The following is a 20,660-nucleotide window of genomic DNA, read 5'->3' on the forward strand; positions in this document are numbered from 1 at the left end:
ATGAGACACCTAGACCCACACGTAGATCGCCATCACTTGAAGGCTAGAAAGCATGGATTGAGACTTCAGATGGCCTTCTTATCTCCATCCCCTTAAGGCAGGAGTGCCCAACCTTGTCAACTTTAAGGCTTGTGGACTTCAACTGCCAGAATTCCCCAGCCAGCATGAGAATGGCTTGAGGAATTCTGAGAGTTGAAGTCCACAAGTCTTGAAAGTGGACAAGGCTGGACATCCTTAGACTAATGAGGAATGGCCTCTACAGATACCACCCTAGACTTGCCAAAACTCTTCCCCTTTTTTGTTTCCTTCAGTTCTATTCTCATGAAAGATGACATGCAAAACGGAGAAGCAATAGCAAGCGTAAGGTCCTCTATGTCCCACTGGGGTCATCATACCTGCACGATTAATTTTCTTGCCTCTCTTTTGAAATGGATAGCTTATCGAATGCAGACTTCATAATATCTGAGTGGGCAGATTGGGGATTTGTAGAAAAACGATAAGAGAGAGCAGGGAATGAGGTAGGATGATTTAGGCTGTACCCTAAGAAGAAAGATCATCGCTCCAAAACACCGATTTTTTTTTCCATTACTGAAACCCCTTTTAATTACACCCCTTTGAGGACTTTTTAAATTTCCAAGGGCTAAAGAGGATTGCAAGCCATCCAAACTGGGCTGTTTAGAACTCCATATTGTAGTTTGGGACAATTCCAGCTAAACTTAACTCGCATTTGAAAAGAAATGTTCAAATAGGGACTGATGGCTTGCTTCCCAGCAAGGACAGGTCTTTATGGCCTTGGCTGGGGGAGGCTAACTTAAGTTTCAGTGCAACTCAACTTTTGTGGTGAGTTCTTAGCTCATGGTTTGTACTTTGCACCGGATAAAAGAACGACTTGACTGAACGCGAAGTCAATAGCGGTTGCATTTCAAAATCCCTGCGCCAGAGAGGAACGCATAGGATCGTGTTTTTTTTATGTGAAGCAAATCTTGGCTGAAGGGCCCATTCGCAGTGTGGAACAGCTGTCTTCATCTTAGCACTTTCCAGAAATGTGGAGAGAAGCTTACACATCTGGAGACTGTACACACTGAAGTCTGCACATCTGGAGGCAGCTGTACAGCGGTTCTTGGGCACCTTGGCAGCATGTGCAGGCAGTTATATATCACTCAGGCATTGCGTAAGTACGCCTTAAGAGATTGTACGTTGCTGGAGAAAATTCATTGGACAAACCAATTGCCCTTTGAACTTGTCCACCACCATCGACCCATTAACTTTTTTTTTCATGGTGTCAAATCCTGTTTTTGTTACAATTCTAGGCAAGGAGAGATTAGGTTTCTCTCATGGAACCAGCAAAATCCAGAATGCAGCATTTCCAGGAAAGGAAAGGGAAGTATTTACGAAGAGATTTATTCTGTTGAGGGATCCAAACTTCTCTTTTGTTAAAATGAAACTTTTGTACACACACACACACACTACTGGTTTCGGCTGGAGTTGGGCCCTGCAGAAAGATGTGAGCGTGTATTTTCAATCCTTTGTCTGTTTTCTCCTTCCTTGGGTGAACAGGGATTATCTTAAAACTGGAGTCACCATTTTTTTCAGGTGAATGTGTTATCACTCCAAGAGCATTTTATTCATCTCTCTGCTCTCAGAAAAAGTGAGTACAATTCATAAGGCCTGAATTCTGATTTTACAGTGTGTATCGTAATGAACATAAAGTTCCGGATAATTCTGAGACATTTTGATAATACTCAGCGATGCGGAAACGTCCGGAAATACTCAAAATATAGTCTTGTGTTCTGCTTGACATAATACTTAAAATCGTCAGAGATCTAATGGCTAAAACAACTTACCACGAACTGTGATTGACGTGCTTATTCCTATTTTTTCTGGGACATGCATTCTTCTTCTGTAAACCTATTCTATTATTTTGGGTAGCAATTGGGTGACAAGCTATGTTAGAAATAAATGTGCTTCTATTTAAATAAATGATCATTTCTTCAGAATCTTTTTGCATCGTCACATCCTGAACTGAAATAATTTTGCAAACAGCGCAAGGGCTGAATGATAAGGGAGTCAGTACATAGACTTACATGGCAGTTATAATGTTCAAATTGTGGAATGTGGGTGTGGCCTGTTCATGACAAGCTCGCTCGTTTATAATCACAGTGGTTCCGGCTTTGCTGGAAAAGGCCGGTCTCTGGTTGATTTTTAAAAGTCGCGCCTAGCAGCTGCTTGGTGCGTATCAGCTGTTAGGCGCGTAAGTCTCGTCGCGCCGCGTGTAGTCATGCACTGGCTGACAGGCTCTTCATTCGAAGTAGAGTCAAGGAGGTCGTCTCATTCCCTTGCGTGCGGTTGTCGCATGGTTAATTCTTGATTCTTCCCTTCCACAGCAGAATCAAGCCTGCGACGACCGCAAACAAGGCACGACTTTTAAAAATCAACCAGAGACCGGCCTTTTCCAGCAAAGCCGGAACCACTGTAATTATAAACAAGCGAGCTTGTCACGAACAAGCCACACCCACATTCCACAATTTGATTATAACTGGCATATACTTGTACTGACTCCCTTATCATTCAGCCCTTGCTCTGATGATGTCAACAGCTTGTTGACGAAAGCTCAGCAATAAAGAATTTTCTCTTATATCCCAGAGTTCATCGTTTTTATGTGTACTAGCTTCAAATGTGTGTGTGTGTGTTCTTCTGGGAGAAGTGTGTGATAGTGGCTGTTTTTTCTTCTTCACAACTCACCAGTTCAGGTCTAAGGCTGGCAGCTGAGACCAACCCATCCACTCAAAACACATCCCCACCCAATCAGAACACAGCCCCCATTCAAAACACACTCACAGCCCATCAGAACACAGCTAAGCCCCCACCCAATCAGAGCACACCTCCACCCCATCAGAACACAGCAAAGCCTCCACCCACAGAACACAACCCCTCTGGCAGTTTAAAAAAGAAGAAAAAAACAGCCACTATCACACACTACTTCCAGAAGAACGAAGCTGAAGTCACCAGCCTGAGGATGACGGATGAGATTTCGTCGAAACGTTGCCCTGATACCTCCAATTCTACATGGGAAAAAACCCGAATGACCAAAGATCTACATACATACACATATGGCAAGGCATTAGGGTGGAGCTGTCCAACTATTTCATATCTCATGGCCTGAGCATTTTTCATGAATATTATATACAGCCCAAACCAAACTGGACTGATGGACCTGGTTATTGCAAAAAAATAGGTTGTTAAGTGGCTGGCCAACTACCCCATAAATTGTAAGTGGCACAAATCCACACTATAATGGATGATTGTGCCTGTCCTGGCTTTAATACAAGAACACTGTAGTGGTAAAAATAAAATAAAATAAACAGTGAGAAATTCCTTTGGCAAGACATTGGGCAGGAGATATAGTATTTTGTTCTTTGATAGGCATATTCCTTATGGCAAAATATCTTAAATATAAACTTCATTATCATAAAACGCTAACTAGGAGGTCTTGAAATGCTAAAATCTATCTTTACAATGTGGAGTTTCAGGCCCAGGGATCTTTATAAGTGGGGAAAAAATCCATTGGCTATTAAAAAAAAAGGGGGGGGGAATCCCACAATGGCCGTAACACAAGAAAACCTACCACAAAACAAACTTCAAAACTCTTTTTCTTTTAAGCTTCAACACGTTTGGATGTTGTGACTCTTTGTGGTGATGGTACACCACATTGTTTTGATCGTCACAGACATTCATTCATACCTGTGTAGACTCTCTCTCTCTCTCTCTCCCTTACGCACCTACACACGTACACAAACACACCTTTCACGCTGCAGGCATGGCATCATTAACGGCAAAACCCAAGTTACAACCTGACCTAAAATGGAACTTTATCCAACTTTTGTCCTTCAACTCTCTTTCGGCCACCTTACAGGAGTGGACATTCCTAGCATGAACAATTATGAAACATACTAAAGCTTGCAACCTAGTAGTAACTGGGTAAGGCTATATGTTTGCCTTTTCTTTAATATCCCTCACCCTGAGTTGCAGCTTCATCACCACATCCCCAAGTAGCAACGGGTTGAGGAAGGTCTAATAAGCTCTTATCAAAACATAATGTAAAGCAGGGGTCTTCAAACGTGGCCCTTTTAGGACTTGTGGACTTCAACTCCCAGAATTCCTGGCGTGCCTGGCTGAGGAATTCTGGGAGTTGAAGTCCACAAGTCCTAAAAGGGCCAAGTTTGATGACCCCTGGTGTAAAGTGTTGCTACACAAGAGTACAGAAGGACAGAGGGACAACTTAATTGAAAATGGCATCTTAGATAGCAACGGCCATGGATGGGGGTAATGCAAGGCCTGCTTTAAAGCAAGACCTGCAACTAGAAAGGATGTGCCCACATTCACATGTTCTTCAATTAAAATGGAATAAATTAATCCCCAATCCAACTGCATAGAGCAGAGGTAGGGAACGATTATGACCTGTGGACTTCAACTCCTAGAATTCCTGAGACAGCTATGAGACTTCAACTCCCAGAATTCCTAAGACAGCCATGTTGGCTCAGAAACCCTGGGAGTTGAAGTCCACAAGTCATAAAAGGGCTATCGTTCCCCACTCCTGGCATAGAGAGTGAGTATTTTGGGGGGGAGCGGGGAGGGGGGGGACTCTGATCAGCCATGGATGCCTGCCAAGAAATATTTATCCAAATGTTTCAGAAATAGCAGTAATAATGTTTAAAACAAAACAAAAGAAAGAAAGCTATTTTCACATGGCTGTTCTGGAAGCAACGGCCTCCACCGTTCGGTTACTTTTTCATCGTAATCAGCGCCCAGCGCAGGACTCCATGTTTGTTGCAAATCGGATTAAAAATCAGGCAATGACATGCCCCTGTGTGACAGTTTTAGAAAGCCACATTGGGTCTCCTCCTTTCTCCACAGGTCACAGGGAGAAGAAATCCAACAGGAGGAAACGGGCTGTGTGGTCCTTGGTATCTTGAAAAGTCCTTTCCTGAAGAACTTCAGGCTGTTATACATAAATGCCCTCGGGGTTGAAACCAGAGGACAGCGGGTTCTGCAAGATCCGGAGGTTGCTGGGAAGCTGCCTGGAGGAACTCGGGCGTTTGAGGGAGCTGGTCTGAAAGACGGGTTCTGTGGGAGAAGAACTAGGTTAGTATGACATCTTTGAACATGGCTATCTTAACAGGTCCCGCCTGTTGTGATTCAGTGTCAGCCTGTGCTCCTAGCAGCTGAGTCCGATGATTCTGAGGTGGAGGAGGGGTTTGGAGAGCCTTTGGTGTCAGAGGGAGGCTCTGATGCACTGCAGGACTCTCAGCCTGGCCCCTCCAGTCGTTTTTCCTCATGAGGCTCAGCTGTGTGAGTACGAGGTGTCGGACTCAGAAGAGTCACAGCTGAATCTGTTCAGAGACGCTAGAAGCAGAAGGCAATCCAGCAGAGCAGAGCAGAGAACTGTTTGAACTGTAAATAAATTTGGGTTGGGTTTGTCCAGCCTATCGAGTGTAAAAAGAAAAAAAGGGGTTGTCCCTGACACACAAACAGGGCCGGTTGTAGGCTGGAACAGAACACCGTCTAAATGTGGATTGCAAATCCCTAAGGGTGGAAGAACCGATGGAGGAATGAGTGTCTCCATCCATGTTCAGCTCCGTCATTAATCTTATCACCCACCTCTCAGGACAGGTGCTCCTCGACTTACAGCCGTCCATTTAGTGACTGAAGTTATAACGGCACTGGAAAAAGTGACTTATGGCCGTTTCTCACACTGACGTCTGTTGCGGCATCCCCAGGGTCACGTGATCAAAATTCGGATGCTCCACAACTGGTTCCTATTTATGACAGTTGCAGCGTCCTGGGGTCACATGATCCCTTTTGTAACCTTCTGACAATGGGGAAGCCAGATTCACTTAACAACTGCGTTACTAATTTAACAATTGCAGAAATCCACTTAACCACTGTGGCAAGAAAGACCGTGAAATGGGACAAAACTCACTTAACCAATGTCTCATTTAGCCACAGAAATTTCAGACTCCATTGTGGTCGTACGTTGAAGACTAGGTTGTGGTTATAAGTCAAGGACTGTACTGTACCCTCATGAGAGACGCAACCGAAGAAATAGTAATAGACTTATGTACCATTTCACAGTGCTTTGCAGCCCTCTCTAGGCGGTTTACAGAGTCAGCACGTTGCCCCCAACAATCTGGGTCCTCGTTTTACCGACCACGGAAGGATGGAAGGCTGAGTCCACCTTGAGTCGGTCAGGATCAAACTGCCGGCAGTGGGCAGAATTAGCCTGGAATATTGCACTCTAACCACAGTGCCACCACAGTTCGGTACGAAGAAAAAGCGAAAGGGAGGAAAGGAAAGATGGGAAGGGAAGGGGAAGGGGAGGGGAAGGAAAGGCAAGGAAAGGAAAGGCAAAAGGTAGGGTAGGTAGCAATAGCAATAGACATATACTGCTTCATAGTCCTTTACAGCCCTCTCTAAGCAGTTTACAGAGTCAGCATCTTGCCCTTAACAATCTGGATCTTGTTTTTATTGACCTCGGAAGGATGGAAAACTGAGTCAACCTTGACCCAGTTAGGATCGAACTGCTGGCAGTGGGCAGAGTCAGCCGGCAATACTGCATTCTGATCCCTATGCCACCAGGAAAATGGAATAGAATAGAATAGAATAGAATAGAATAGAATAGAATAGAATAGAATAGAATAGAATAGAATAGAATAGAATAGAATAGAATAGAAAATGGAATAGAATAGAATAGCATAATTATGGAACAGAATGGAATAGACTGGCATGGCATAGCCATAGAAGAATAGAATAGAATAGAATAGAAATAGAATAGAATAGAACAGCACTTAAGACTTATATACCGCTTCACAATGCTTTTACAACCCACTCTAAGTGGTTTACAGAGTCACCATCTTGCCCCCGACAATCAGGGTCTTCATTTTACCAACCTGGGAAGGATGGAAGGCTGGGTCAACCGTCTCTTGTCTCACCAGCTTGTCTCACTACTCCTAATGCAAGGAGATCCAACCTTGGCAACTTTAAACCCTTGCTGGTTGGGGAATCCTGGGATTTGAAGTCCATAGGTATTTCCAAGGTTGGACACTCCTGACCTAACGTAACTATCTTCTCTCCCCCCCCCACCCTCATTTACAAAGGAAGGGCTTCTTGCTTGTGTGCAAATCAGTTGAACCTGTCCACATCTCTCCAAGCTTTTTTGCCCAACCCTCAAAAGACCAATGGTGAACTTTCAACGGATCCCCCTTAAGACCTATTTTAGGAAGGGGGGGGGCAGGAGAGCATGCGGCCATCTCAAAAGTACCTTTCTCAAGCTCTGGGTGCGAAGCCTCCAATTCAATGGGTTCAGCCGGAAGCACCGTGACTTTGGTCCCCGTCTGTTGGATGAACTGTTGGAGGTTGACTTGACGCAGTTCTTTCGTCAGCTGCTCCAGTTCTTGTTCTCTTTCCTAAGAAGGAGAAGAAAGTTAAGACAGATCCAGTTAGCAGTAAGGGAGTTGGATGGGACTTTGGAGGCCATCTAGTCCAGCCCCCTTGCTCTGGCAGGAGACGAGGGCTGTCCAGTCTTTCCTTAAGAGCCTCCAGCGATGGAGCACCCACAACTTCTGGCGGCCAGCTGTTCCCTTGACGGATTGCCCTGCCATTTCTTAGGAAATTCCTCCTTAGTTCTACGTTGCTTCTCTCCCAAGTTGGTTACTTTCCAACCGTTGTTTCTCGTCTTGCCTTTTGGTGCTTTGGAAAATAGTTTTGACGCCCCCCCCTTTGTCTTTGTCGGAGCCCCTCCAATGTTGTAAGGTTGCTTTCATGCTCTTCCCCCCCCCCCAGTCCTTCTTTTCATTAGACTAGGCTGGATAGACCCAATTCCTGTAACCGTTCTTCGTACGTTTTAGCCTCCAACCCCCTAAACATCAATTTCAACTTCTCGCGGGGGAAAAAAAAGATCTCGCAAAGTTGGAATTGATTTGAACTTTTTAGTCCCACCCAGTCTGCCGTTACCACGCCCACCCAATGGGCCATGCCCACCCGGCACCCGACAATACATAAGTGGGTTTTGGGTTGCAGTTTGGGCACTCGGTCTCTAAAAGGTTCGCCATCACTACTCTAGGTCTCCTTTTTCCTTAAGACTCGGCTTATTGTCTTCCATTGCTCTTCTCTCCTCTCCACACCCATCTGGGACGGACCCCATTTGTTCCTCCCCCTCGCTCAGCTCAGGTCCCGAAAACAGCTGCCTCTCCGCCTGGGCACAGACAGGCGGTTCTGACTCTGCTTCCTCATCAGAGCCTTCTGGACCACAAGTTGACCCAGTCTCCTCCTCCTCCTCCTCCTCCTCCTCCTCTGACTGCTGGCAGCCGACTGACCACAACACGTGGAGCCTTAGCATGACTTTCCTATTACGAGACAAGGATTATTGACACAAAAGTGATCCTTTTGGGTTTGGTGGATTAGATAGGCTAGTTGTTATAGAAAAGGTTAGTCTGTATGGTATTTTTACTAGGTATACTATCAGGGAAATACGACAAAGAAAGCGTCTACTTAATGTTACACGTATTAACAGCAGCAAGAATTGCATTTGCTCAGTATTGGGAAAATTAAGGAAACACCATCCGAAGAAGAGATAATTAAGGAAATGTTGGGACTTTGCAGAAATGGATAGACTTACCCTGAAGATTAAAGAAAAGGGAGACACAGAATATTTCCAAGTGTGGGGTGTATTTTACCAATGGCTGGAAAAATGGGGTAGAGATTGTTTAGAAAAACAAATGGACTCAGACAACACGTTGTTTACTAAGTACCTATGAATTGTAATCTTAGAAAACTAATAAAATGTTATTTTAAAAAAAGTATGTACAGTATTATATACAAGTAAAAAGTCGAGGTTTTATGTTATTACCTTATTCTACTGCACCAGAGCGAGCGCCTGTTACTCGTCCCAGCTTCTGCCAACCTAGCAGTTCGAAAGCACGTAAAAATGCAAGCAGAAAAATAGGGACCGCTACGGTGGGAAGGTAACTGCGTTCCGTGTGTCTTTAGTGTCTAGTCATGCCGGCCACATGACCATGGAGACGTCCTCGGACAAGCGCTGGCTCTTCGGCTTTGAAACGGAGATGAGAACCGGCCCCTAGAGTCGGAAACGACTAGCACGCATGTGCGGGGGAACCTTTACCTTTACCTTTACTGCGCCAAAAGGAGTTGGAGGCCAATGGCTGTCTTTTTCTTTTCCCCTTTATGCTTCCCCCCCCATCTCTTTCCCCCTTTCTCCCTTAATTTTCCCCTCATCTTCATTTTTCTTTGTATTTTTGTATTTCATATTTTGATCGACTAATAAAATCTCTGGAGACAGAGAAAATGGATCCTACCTGTAACCGCTTGGCCGCTTGTCCCAGAGACCTTTCCACAGCTTTGATGCCGTTCTCCAGGCGGAGACTTTGTTGGCCGTGGAGGTCAAGTTCTCCTCTGACTTTGTCGATCTTCTCCCTGACTTCTTCTTCGTTGACTTTGGCCTCCTGGACTTCCCGTTGCAGCTTTTCCGCTTCCAAGCCGCTTTCCATGTGGTGGATCTGGACCACGTAGTCCTTCAGCTTGCTTTCACAGTCCAAAATCCTCTGCCGGATCTCCTGCAACTGCTCCTTCAGTTGCTTCTCGTTTTCCTGCTCAATCTGGAGCTCGTTCTCCCAAAATTCCTCCTCCTCGATCTCCACCTCATTCCGCTTGATCTTCTGCTCCAGTTTGAGGATTTCGTCCTCCAGGCTGAAGCTGAACTTCTGCTCCCAATACCTGATCTCGGCCTCGTTCGTGTCCAGCTGTTTCTCCACCGACTGCAACTTCTCCGTCTGGAGATGCACCAGCTTTTTCAACTCATCCGCCGTGGTCTTGCAGTGGAGGACTTTCTGCTTGAACTCATGTTCTTTGCTCTTCCCAAAAATGTCCATTAATCCTTTGGCGCCGCCGGTGAAAGTCAAGGATTTACGTTTGGGCTCTCTCCTTTTAATCGACTTGTCGTTCTGAGGCCGGAGCTTGGCCAAGGGAGGGAGGCTCTGTCGGTACAAAGTCCTTTCTGGGATCCGAGCCACGCTGTCCGAAGTCGGCCGCTCGCTAAGCGATGGCCCGGTACGTCGCAAGACGAGTTGCACGTCGCTTGCGTACTGCCCCCACTTGTTCAAAGAAATGATAGGGTTTTCGTGAGGTGCTAAATGTCTTTCTGTATCTCTCCATTTTTCTATCAAGGTATATCTTCCGGTACGACCTAAAAAAAGAAAGAGAGAAAGAAAGAAAGAAGAGCATGGACACACAGGTAGCCCTTGACTTGTAACAGTTCATTTACTGACCGTTTTAAGTTACAACGGCGCCGAAAAAAGTGCCTTATGGCCGTTTTTCACACATACGGCCACTGCAGCATCCCGTGGTCATCCCGTGATCAAAATTCAGATGCTTGGCAACTGACTCACATTTATGACCGTTGCAGTGTCCCTGGGTCATGTGATCCCCAGCAGAGTCAACGGGGAAGCCAGATTAATTTAACAACCGTGTTACTAACTTAACAACTACGGCGATCCACTTAACAAGGGTGGCAAGAAAGGTTGTAAAATGGGGCAAAAAATTCCCTTAACAAATTGTCTCCCTTAGCAACACAAATTTTGGGCTCAATTGTGGTCATACGTCAAGGACTAACTGTAATTGCAATGATAGGAATGAGCCAGCAGAGGGCAGAGGTGCACCACAAGAGCTCCAGACACCAATTTTAAAAGTTAGATAATCAAACTATTTACTGCACTGGTTAAAGTAGTTTGTGATAACTTAATGGAACCTACATTAGCCCCACCAATTTGCAAACTAGCAAGCCACATCATCAAAAGTAGTACGGAAAGCCACTTCCTAATATTAAGAAATTACTTAATGCACTGGTAGAAGTAGCTTATGATAATTTAACCCCAATTTACACGAGCACCACCACTTAGCAAATGAACAAGCCGCATCTACAAAAGTTATCGAAGAGGCATGTATAAAAGTCACTTCATAACACGAAGAAACTACTGCATCGGCGCAGTAGTTTTTGATAATGAAACTCCATCAAATTTTTTTTTAGCTTGAACTGAATTAAACCTTTAAATCAAAAACCCACATAAGAAATGGAGGAAGTAAAGCAGAATCGGGCCTGCAAGATTTTTTTTTTACTAGTCTATGTTAACAAAAAGGGACGCGGTGGCTCAGCGGGTTAGGACGCTGAGCTTGTCGATCTGAAGGTCGGCAGTTTGGCGGGTCAAATCCCGAGTGCCGTGTAACAGAGGGAGCGCTTGTTACTTGTCCCAGCTTCTGCCAACCTAGCAGTTCGAAAGCATGTAAAAATGCAAGTAGAAAAATAGGGACCACTACGGTGGGAAGGTAACAGCGTTCCATGCGCCTTTGACGTCTAGTCATGCTGGCCACATGACCACGGAGACGTCCACGGACAAGCGCTGGCTCTTCGGCTTTGAAACGGAGATGAGCACCGGCCCCTAGAGTCGGAAACGACTAGCACGCATGTGCGGGGGAACCTTTACCTTTACCTTTATGTTAACAAAAGTAGTTTTTAGTCTTTGTTGAGGTTTATTTCTTGATCTGGACTGACCAAGTGTTAGCAAATCTGAGCTGCCTAGCACAGAGGCCCCCAAACCTTTGGGCACCAGGGACTGGTTCCGTGGTGAGAGGTTTTTCCACGGACCGGAGAGTGCGTGGTTTTGTGTGCTGCCCGCATCCCGCAGATGGGGCTTTGTTTGTTTGTGTGGCCTGGTTGCTGGCATGCTGCGGCCCAGTACCGGTCCACAGACCAGGGGTTGGGGACCCCTGGCCTAGAAGACTGGCAGCAGTATTAAAACCACCCAGGTGCTTACAATTGGCATCTTTATGGATCCAGGGACTGGAAACTTAATACAGGCCAGTTGAGAGAGAGGCAACTATCATACTACTACTGCTCTGGAAACCCCAGAATGCAACTGTGTTCTGAAGCAGCCAAGATGAGAAAACCTCAATGCTCCCTCCGCTACAGGCCTTCCTCGACTTACAACCACAACAGAGCCCCAAATTCATGTTGCTGAGTGAGACATGTGTTAAGTAAGTTCTGCCCCATTTCACGACCTTTCTTGCCACGTTTGTTAAGTGAATCCCTCTGGTTGTTAAATTAGTCACACCATTGTTAAGTGAATCCAGCCTCCCCACGGACTTTGCTTCTCAAGGAGGTCACAAAACGGAATCACATGACCCCACCGCAAATGTGAGTCGGTCACCAAGCATCCGAATTTTGATCATGTGACTACGGGGATAGCTGCAAAAGGTCCTAAGTGTCGTGAAACAAACTGTTGTAAGTTGAGGACTAACTATATCTAGCTGTCAAATGTTCCAGGCAAGAGCTCTCCTGGCTACTAAATCATCCAAATATAGTTGAGAAAAGTTTAGATTTCTCCAAAATCTCCTGCAATTAAGAGGAATTATCTCCCGCTTAGCGAGGCCCTCAGTCTCATTGATCAGAGTAGATTGGACTTAAGTTATGTCCTGGACACATGAAGCCAAACCTTCAGACCTTCCAAGTCTTGCAAGTCCCAATATGTTTATCGTTAAAATGTAGGGAGGGCTAGACTCGGGTTCCAAGAATACGGAGTGAAACGTTTCGAATTTAGAACTTTACCAGCTCAAAAGCGACTTGTGTTGGATCCGAAACAGCTGTTCCAACACGAGGGAGCTTTGATGCCGTTCTGAGCCCAATGCCACTGGCTTAGAAGTAGGGCTTTTCAAGATCAACATGGTTGAAATTCAAAGTATTTTATCTATCCCATTGAGCTTGGGGACCGATCTAAGAGCGGCTGTCCAATTCAAAAGGGAAATCTAACTGGAGGCGGGATAACATGTTCTGTCTCTTGGGATATCTCCATAAGCACACAGTGAAGTCATTTACCACATCTGATCTACAACTGTTACTCTCCTTTGTGTAAACAACTATCCTTATTGTACCTGAGTCGTAATCTGAAATCTCACTAACTTTAGAAGAGAATATTTGTAGCTCAGGGTTGAACTGTGGGGGGGGGGGGTCCTTGGTGCTCTCTGAGCTTGGTGGTCTTCTTGCAGGCGTTTCAGACCCAACTAGGGAACATCATCAGTGCTAGAAGGGAGAAGAGGATGAGGAAGGAGGAGGAAGGAGGAGGAGGAGGAGGAGGAGATGATGACTGTGGGGTCCTTGGTGCTCTTTGAGCTTGGTGGTCTTCTTGCAGATGTTTCATGGCCCAACTAGGGAACATCATCAGTGCTAGAAGGGAGAAGAGGAGGAGGAAGAAGGAGGAGGAGGAGGAGGAGGAGATGACGACTGTGGGGTCCTTGGTGCTCTTTGAGCTTGGTGGTCTTCTTGCAGATGTTTCATGGCCCAACTAGGGAACATCATCAGTGCTAGAAGGGAGAAGAGGAGGAAGGAGGAGGAGGAGGAGGAGGAGGAGGAGGAGGAGGAGGAGGAGGAGGAGGAGGAGATGACTGTGGGGTCGGTGCTCTTTGAGCTTGGTGGTCTTCTTACAGATGTTTCATGGCCCAACTAGGGAACATCATCAGTGCTAGAAGGGAGGGGGGGAGTTTGCTTAAAGATTTGAACTGTGGGGTCCTTGGGGTCTCTGAGCATGGTTGTTTTATTGCAGACATTTCATGACCCAACTAGGAAACATCATCAGTGTTAGAAAGGAGGGCAGTTAGCAGGGAAGAGGAGGAGGAGGAGGAGGAGGAGGAGAAGGAAGAAGAAAAAAGAAGAGGAGGGGGGAAGAGGAGGAGGTGGTGGTCTTTGGTACTCTCTGGAGGATGGTGGTTTTCTTGCAGACATTTCATGACCCAGCTAGGTAACATCAGCAGTTAGGATGTACACTGATCATATTACCAGTTTGGTCAGGACAGATCCAACGATCCAACAGAATGAAGGATAAGCCCTTCCCACTCAACCTCCTGCATAAATATCAGGACTGCATACTCACCTATAGCCTGGGCAAGCGCTATAACCACTTCCTGACAAGTTGTAACTTCTGTGACTCCACAAACAATCCTTTGGACTCCGTCGACCCACACCTTCAGCTCCATGGTCCGCAGATCACCCGACGGCCATGCATATAGTCCTCAAGAAATCAGGTCATGTTTACAGCTATGTCTGGGAGCGCCAACATGCTGGGGAATTATTATCTGGAAAAGACGATTGGGTGGGTGAGTTAAAGGGCTATCATTTAAATTAAGTCCAAGAAACCAGTTGCAGGATTTTTAAGGCCCGAAGTGTTTTTTCCTCCCCCGTACAATTTTGTGCCTTTAAAAATCGCAATGCGAATGCAAAAAAACAATTTTTCAAGAAAGCAGATTGCAGGCGGTCCTCAACTCACGACCACAGCGGAGCCCAACATTTCTGTTGCTAAGTGAAACACTGGCTGGGTTTTGCCCCACTTTACGACCTTTCTTGTGACAGCTGTTAAGTGAATCCCTCCAGTTGTTACGCTAGTCACACGGTTGCTAAGTGAATCTGGCTTCCCCCCTTGACTTTGCTGGTCAGGAGGTGGCAAAAGGGAATCATGTGACACCCCCCCTGCAACCGTCGTAAATACGAGTCAGTCGCCAAGCGTGTGAATTTTCATTACGTGACCACGGGGATGCTGCAATGGCCGTAAGTGTGAAAAATGGTCTTTTTTCCCCAGTGCTGCTGTAACTTTGAATGGTCACTAAATTGACTGTTGTAAGTTGAGGACTATCTGTATTTAAAAAAGACCACACATTCCACCAAAGCACACTGGATCCATTATTAGCTTTTTTTTTTAAAGAATTGGATTGAGCTGACATTCCTCTTACTCGAAATTCAAGAAACAAACATTGCTTTAAAATTAGGATATGTTGCAACGTGTTCCTCATTAAAAGCAGCCCTTCCTGTCGCTTTAGATATTCTCCCCCCCCCCATCCGAGTTCAGATTGTAGCCAGAGATTGTTATTACAAAGAAAATTACTAGAAATTAGTTCTCTTGGCATACGATTTTATTATTGCAGTGGTGGTTATAATAGAACCGCCATTAGCACTTGGAAAAAGCTTTAACTATGGTGAAGATAAGTAAAAACAGCAACAGAGCTTTCTAGGTGTTGTAAGTCTTGTTGTAACGTATTAGCAGTGTATTTAAAAAGGCGAAGTCTTGATGTAACATATTACTGTGTTTTCACGAAAATTAGACAGAATCTTATATTAATTTTTTGCTCCAAGAGATGGCTTAGGGCTTATTTTCCAGTTAGGGCTCATATTCTGGTAAATACGGTACTAAATGTGTCCGTCTGGCTGACCATCTTAACTGGGGCTTATTTTGGGGGGGGGGTGGAGCTTATATTTTAAGCATCCTGAAAAAAATCAGGCTTAGGGCTTATTTTCCAGTTGGGTCTTACTTTTGGGGAAACACGGTAGCAAAATATAGGTAAGTCTTCGACTTACGACCACAACAGAGCCCCAAATTTCTGTTGCTAAGCAAGACACTTAAGCGAATTTTGCCCCATTTTACGACTTTTCTTGCAACGGTTGTTAAGTGAATCACTGCAGTTGTTAAGTTAGCAACACGGCTGTTGAGTGAATCTGGCTTTGCTTGTCAGGTTGCAAAAGGGGACGCTGCGACCGTCATAAATATGAGTCAGTTGCCAAGTATCTGAATTTTCAACACGTGATGCTGCAACGGTCGTAAAGTGTGAAAAACAGCCACAAGTCGCTTTTTCCAGTTCCACTGTAACATCGAACGGTCACTAATGAACAGTTAGAAAGGTAACAATTGTAAGTTAATTCAACTGACCTTACAAATACTAGGAGTCATTTCAACGATGTTAACAAGCATTCAAGGCAAAAGCCAATGGAGCATAGCTGCCAGTGTCTCATGCCATTGTAAAGCCCAGAGAGCGATAACGCAGAAAACGGAGGGGAATCATTCCGTTATTACGAGCTCAAAAAGGACCCTGCTCATTGTACAGATTTATATTTTACCCTTTTTTCTTCCAAGTAGTGAGGAAGCAGCAACAGGAACACCAACCCAAGTCCTCAAGAGACTTTGATCAACCAACAACACACGGAAGTGTCAAAAGTTTGGCGCCTGGGGATTTTTATTCAGAGCTTTTCCAGACTACAAAGGTTCAAAATAGGGGCCTTAAAATTTCAACTGCAGGGACTTAAGATTCAAAACAGGGTTTACAAGCAGTGACCATCAGCAGCAGCGGTGGTAGAAGACATAAGTAAATAGCACTACCTCTCAGTCCCCAAGAATCAAGAATGACACGTGTAGTTACTTCTCATTCGTGTCTTTATTGTTGTTCACCTACAGACAGAATCTTGCCAGACTAAAGCGGTGATCTGCATTACTATAGATATAAGCCCGTGGTGGTGAACCTATGGCACGCGTGCCAAAGGTGGCATGCAAAGCCCTCTCTGTGGGCACGTGCACCATCGCCCCAGTCCTAGTAGGCCTTCAGCTGGGTTTTATAAAACCTTTTCGCTTTCCGCCACCGTGTGCCAAAAAAAAAAAGTTCAACCAATCAATTTCAACTTCTTGCAGGAAAAAAAAAAGATCTCGCAAAGTTGAATTGATTGGTTGAACTTTTTAGTCCCACCCTTTCTGCCCTTACCACTGCAGCCACGCCCACTCAATGGGCCACGCCCAACTGGCACCTGACGATACATAAGTGGGTTTGGGGTTGCAGTTTGGGCATTCGGTCTCTAAAAGGTTCGCCATCACTAATATAAGCTATGAACTGCTGTGGAGGAGTCATCCTATCCCAGTGAACTCCCATCAATTCCAATGCTTTATTTGCTTATACGACAGACAGAATCTTGCCAAATTAAAGCTATCACTTTGTAAGCTACTAGATATTTCCTGAGATGTTCTAGGACGGTGGACCCCAACCTTTTGGGCGCCAGGGACCAGCTCCATGGAAAGAGGTTTGTCCGTGGATCGGAAGGGTTTTTGCTGCTGCCTCCATCTCACAGATGTGGCTTAGCTTGTTTGCACGGCCCAGTTTCTGGCATGCCGTGGACCACTGCCGGTCCATGGTCCAGGGATTGGAGACCCCTGTTCTAGAGTATGACGCTCTTCCTTCGTTTCTCCATCCATCTTGGGACTGCATTGATTCTTAATCTGGGTCTCTTTCTGGGAAAGCTGAGTTGGCAAAAATCTTCTTCCTCTGCTGCTTCAGGTGCACAATCCATTACACTTAAGCCTGATTTAAGAGTTGTCCGCAACTGCCCGTAGCACTGGAAAAAACTGACTTACAACTGTGTTCCACACTTACGACCCTTGCAGCAATCCCCGGTGTCACAAGACCAAAATTCAGAGCCTTGGAAAACGGTCTCCTGTTTGTGATGGTCACAGAGTCCCGGGGGGGGGGGTTCACGTGATCCCCTTTGGCGATTTCCTGAGGTGCAAAGTCAGTGGGGGAAATCCCGATTCACTTAAGGACCGGGTTACTAAACTAAGAATTGCAGGGATTCATTTAACAACGGTGGCAAAGAAGGTCGTAAAATGTGGCAAAGCTCACTCAGCCAATGTTTCGCTTAGCCACAGAAATTTTGGCCTGAATTGTGATGGTAAGTCGAGGAATAGCTGTATAGAGAGGTTGGTATTGTGGTCCAGTCCACCCCCCCCCCCAGGATCTTTTGGTTAAATCTAAAATAGTTCTCTGGGTAGCAGCCACAAATTAGCTTTTTTAGAAATACATTTGAGCAACAGGAATTCAATTTCTGGATGGCAATGACTCATTCCCCTAATAAGTGTCTGTCTGTGTATGTCATAGGATGATGCTTGATTTAAAAGATAATAAAGTGTGACAATGGGGTGACTCTTGTCAGATATTTTTACCGGTGATGAAAATGGCAGGCTGCATTATTTTCTGCTAGTCTGAATACTCTTTATTCCTTTTGCAAAGGGCTCTTGGAAAGAGGACAAGCAAACCTATTTATTCTTTTATTCAAACGATGGTGGTAACACATTTCTTAATAAAAACAAACAGATCATAATCTATTATGCAATTCATTTATTAATCCTTACAGTGTATATGCTGAAAGGTTAAGTTCCAACTTCCAAACAATAAAACCATAAGAATGCATCAATACATCTACGTATCCTCTCTAATCATTATTGCGTACACACACACACACACACACACACACACACACACACACACGGAATGGTGAAGAAAATTGAAAAATAAAACAAAGAGGCATTGAAATTTCACCACGGACTTGCTCCTGTTGCATACATTGCTTCGCAATTTTGTCGACTGCAACCTTGGTCCTGCATAAAAAAAGCCCATTTTTATATGTCTTCCTGCTTTCGTGGCCTATTTTGCTTCCAAGTGAGCAAGGGAAAAAACAACAACCATGCATTTCTGTTACTCAATTCATTTACAGGTCGTGTCCGACTTACGCCTGCAATTGAGCTCAAAATTTCTCTTGCTAAGTGTTGACATTTGTGACGTGAGTTTTGCCTCATCTTTTTGCCACAGTTGTTAAGGGGAAATCACTGCACTCAGTTGACACGGTTGTTGGAATTGAATCTGGCTTCCCCATTGACTTTGCTCGTAGGAAGTTCTCAAAAACTGATCACATGACTCTGGGGCACTGCAACCGTCGAACGCACAAGCCAGTTGCCAAGCCTCTGAATTCTGATCATGTGACCAGGGGGATGCTGCAATGGGTGTAAGTGTAAAAAACCAACTGTAAGTCCCTTTTTTCAGTCCCACTGTAACTTTGAATGGTCACTAAACCATGTCAAGAACTATCTGTATTAAATAAGTATCATTTTACTCTGTAGGAAAACGAGAATGTTGTTGACATAAAGCAGATAAAGCACTAGACTCCCGTAAGACTTACCCCATCATTGAAAACTGCTATCCACAGCACTGATTCACACATACTGCGTCTTTCTGTGCAAAATATAACACTGTTACATTATATGCACTAACCTATAACAGTGCCGTGTTATATGTAACTTACTTGCACCACCTCAATCCCCATAAATAATTTTATTTCTTTTATTCCAAATCGTGCCAGTTGAAATGGCAGCTAAACCTCGAGAGTACCAAGGGGAATAAAGCGTTCGCGTTAAAGTTGTTAAATAAAAGAATATCCAAATTTGAAGGGAATGGGTGTTTTAACCAAAAGCACACTGCCGGCTTGCTTGAATCTCAATTCCCCCCCCCCCTTTGCACTGTTGTTTTTTTTCTATTTCTCTCTCTCTCTCACTCTTCCTTCCCACCAATGTGTGCAAAAATACTCCGCTTTTCCACCGTTTTTAATGGTGGAAGTTTTTAAAGAAGAGATTGGACAGCTATTTGTCTAAAATGGAGTAGGATTTCCTGCCTGAGCAGGGGGTTGGACTAGATGACCTCCAAGCTCCCTTCTGACTCTGTTATTCTGTTCTGTTCCCAGTCCATTCTATTCTTTATAATTGATTTTTTTTTTTTACAAGCTAGAGAATTCCTCCTTTTTTATTTGGTCACCTTCTTCCGAGATCTGCAACTTAACCCGGGACAAAATGTAGGTGGATCTCTACACTAGGGGCTTTTCCTCCATTTTCGTCTAGCTCTCTCTCTTAAAAGACTTAAAAATGTCTTTTTTTAAAAAAAATATTTTGCTTCCAGCCATAAATTAATCCATTTCGTCTCTTGTGGATAACCTTTGAGAGCACCAGATAAAGTGGTCCCAGACCCCGTTTGGCAACTGTACAAAACCCAGCTCAGGAATCTCACAACTGTGTAAATATTGAAGTATGCAGAATTTTAACAAGGCAGGAAAAGCCTAAGATCTACCTAACTGCTTGGGAACTACATCCTAGAAACCTTTGCAGGCAGTCAGCCCTAGGCTTATGACCAATCACTTAGTGACTGTGTGAAGTTACCATGGTACTGAAGAAAAGTGACTTAGGATCGTTTTTCACACTAAACAACCGTTGCAGCATCCCTGTGGTCATGTGATCAAAATCCAAATACTTGGAAACTTGACTCACAGTTACGACGGTCAAAGTGTCCCGGAATCACGCGATCCCCTTTTGCGACCTTCTGACCAAGCACAATCGATGAGGAAGCCACATTGACTTAACAACCGGGTGACTAATTTAACCACTGGAAAGGTTTCACTTAACAACTGTTGCAAGAAAGTGGGGCAAAACTCACCTTAGCCAATGTTTCGCTTAGCAACATAAAACTTGGGCTCAGTTGGGGTTTGTAGGTCGAGGACCACCTTTGCTATTATCAGCTCTTCCACGTCATTGATTTTTCGATGGGTTCAAAAGTTGCCCGGCTGGTATCCTGACAACATGCCTACTTTTACAATCAAATGATTTCAAGAGAATGAGGGAAAAGATTAATGGAACAGGTGGTGGCCCATTTAATTCTATTCCTTCACATGCCACTCTTAGGCTTAAAGGGTTTGAAGCCTTCCAGCTTAATCCAGGAAGAATAAGACATGGATGGGATGTGTGTGTTAAAATAAGGTCTCACCTTTGCAGGGCAACTGAAGAAGAATAGAATAGAATAGAATAGAATAGAATAGAATAGAATAGAATAGAATAGAATAGAATAGAATAGAATAGAATAGAATAGAATTGAATAGAGTAGAGTAGAGTAGAGTAGAGTAGAGTAGAGTAGAGTAG

General features: G+C 44.6%; 1 protein-coding gene across 1 annotated transcript; it reads right to left on the reverse strand.

Annotated features, from left to right (window-relative positions):
• Nucleotides 1-4,248: 4,248 nt before the first annotated feature.
• Nucleotides 4,249-14,176, reverse strand: RASSF8 (Ras association domain family member 8). Its single transcript, XM_083365180.1, has 4 exons — nucleotides 13,992-14,176; nucleotides 9,372-10,258; nucleotides 7,319-7,463; nucleotides 4,249-5,124 (listed from the first exon to the last, which is right to left on the reverse strand). The coding sequence occupies exons 1-4, from the start codon at nucleotides 14,092-14,094 to the stop codon at nucleotides 5,003-5,005; spliced, it is 1,257 nt and encodes a 418-aa protein (XP_083221306.1). The 5' UTR covers nucleotides 14,095-14,176; the 3' UTR covers nucleotides 4,249-5,002.
• Between the last annotated feature and the right edge of the window lie 6,484 nt (nucleotides 14,177-20,660).

The sequence above is a fragment of the Vipera ursinii genome (assembly GCF_947247035.1).
Source record: "Vipera ursinii genome assembly, chromosome: 6".
Taxonomy (NCBI): domain Eukaryota; kingdom Metazoa; phylum Chordata; class Lepidosauria; order Squamata; family Viperidae; genus Vipera; species Vipera ursinii.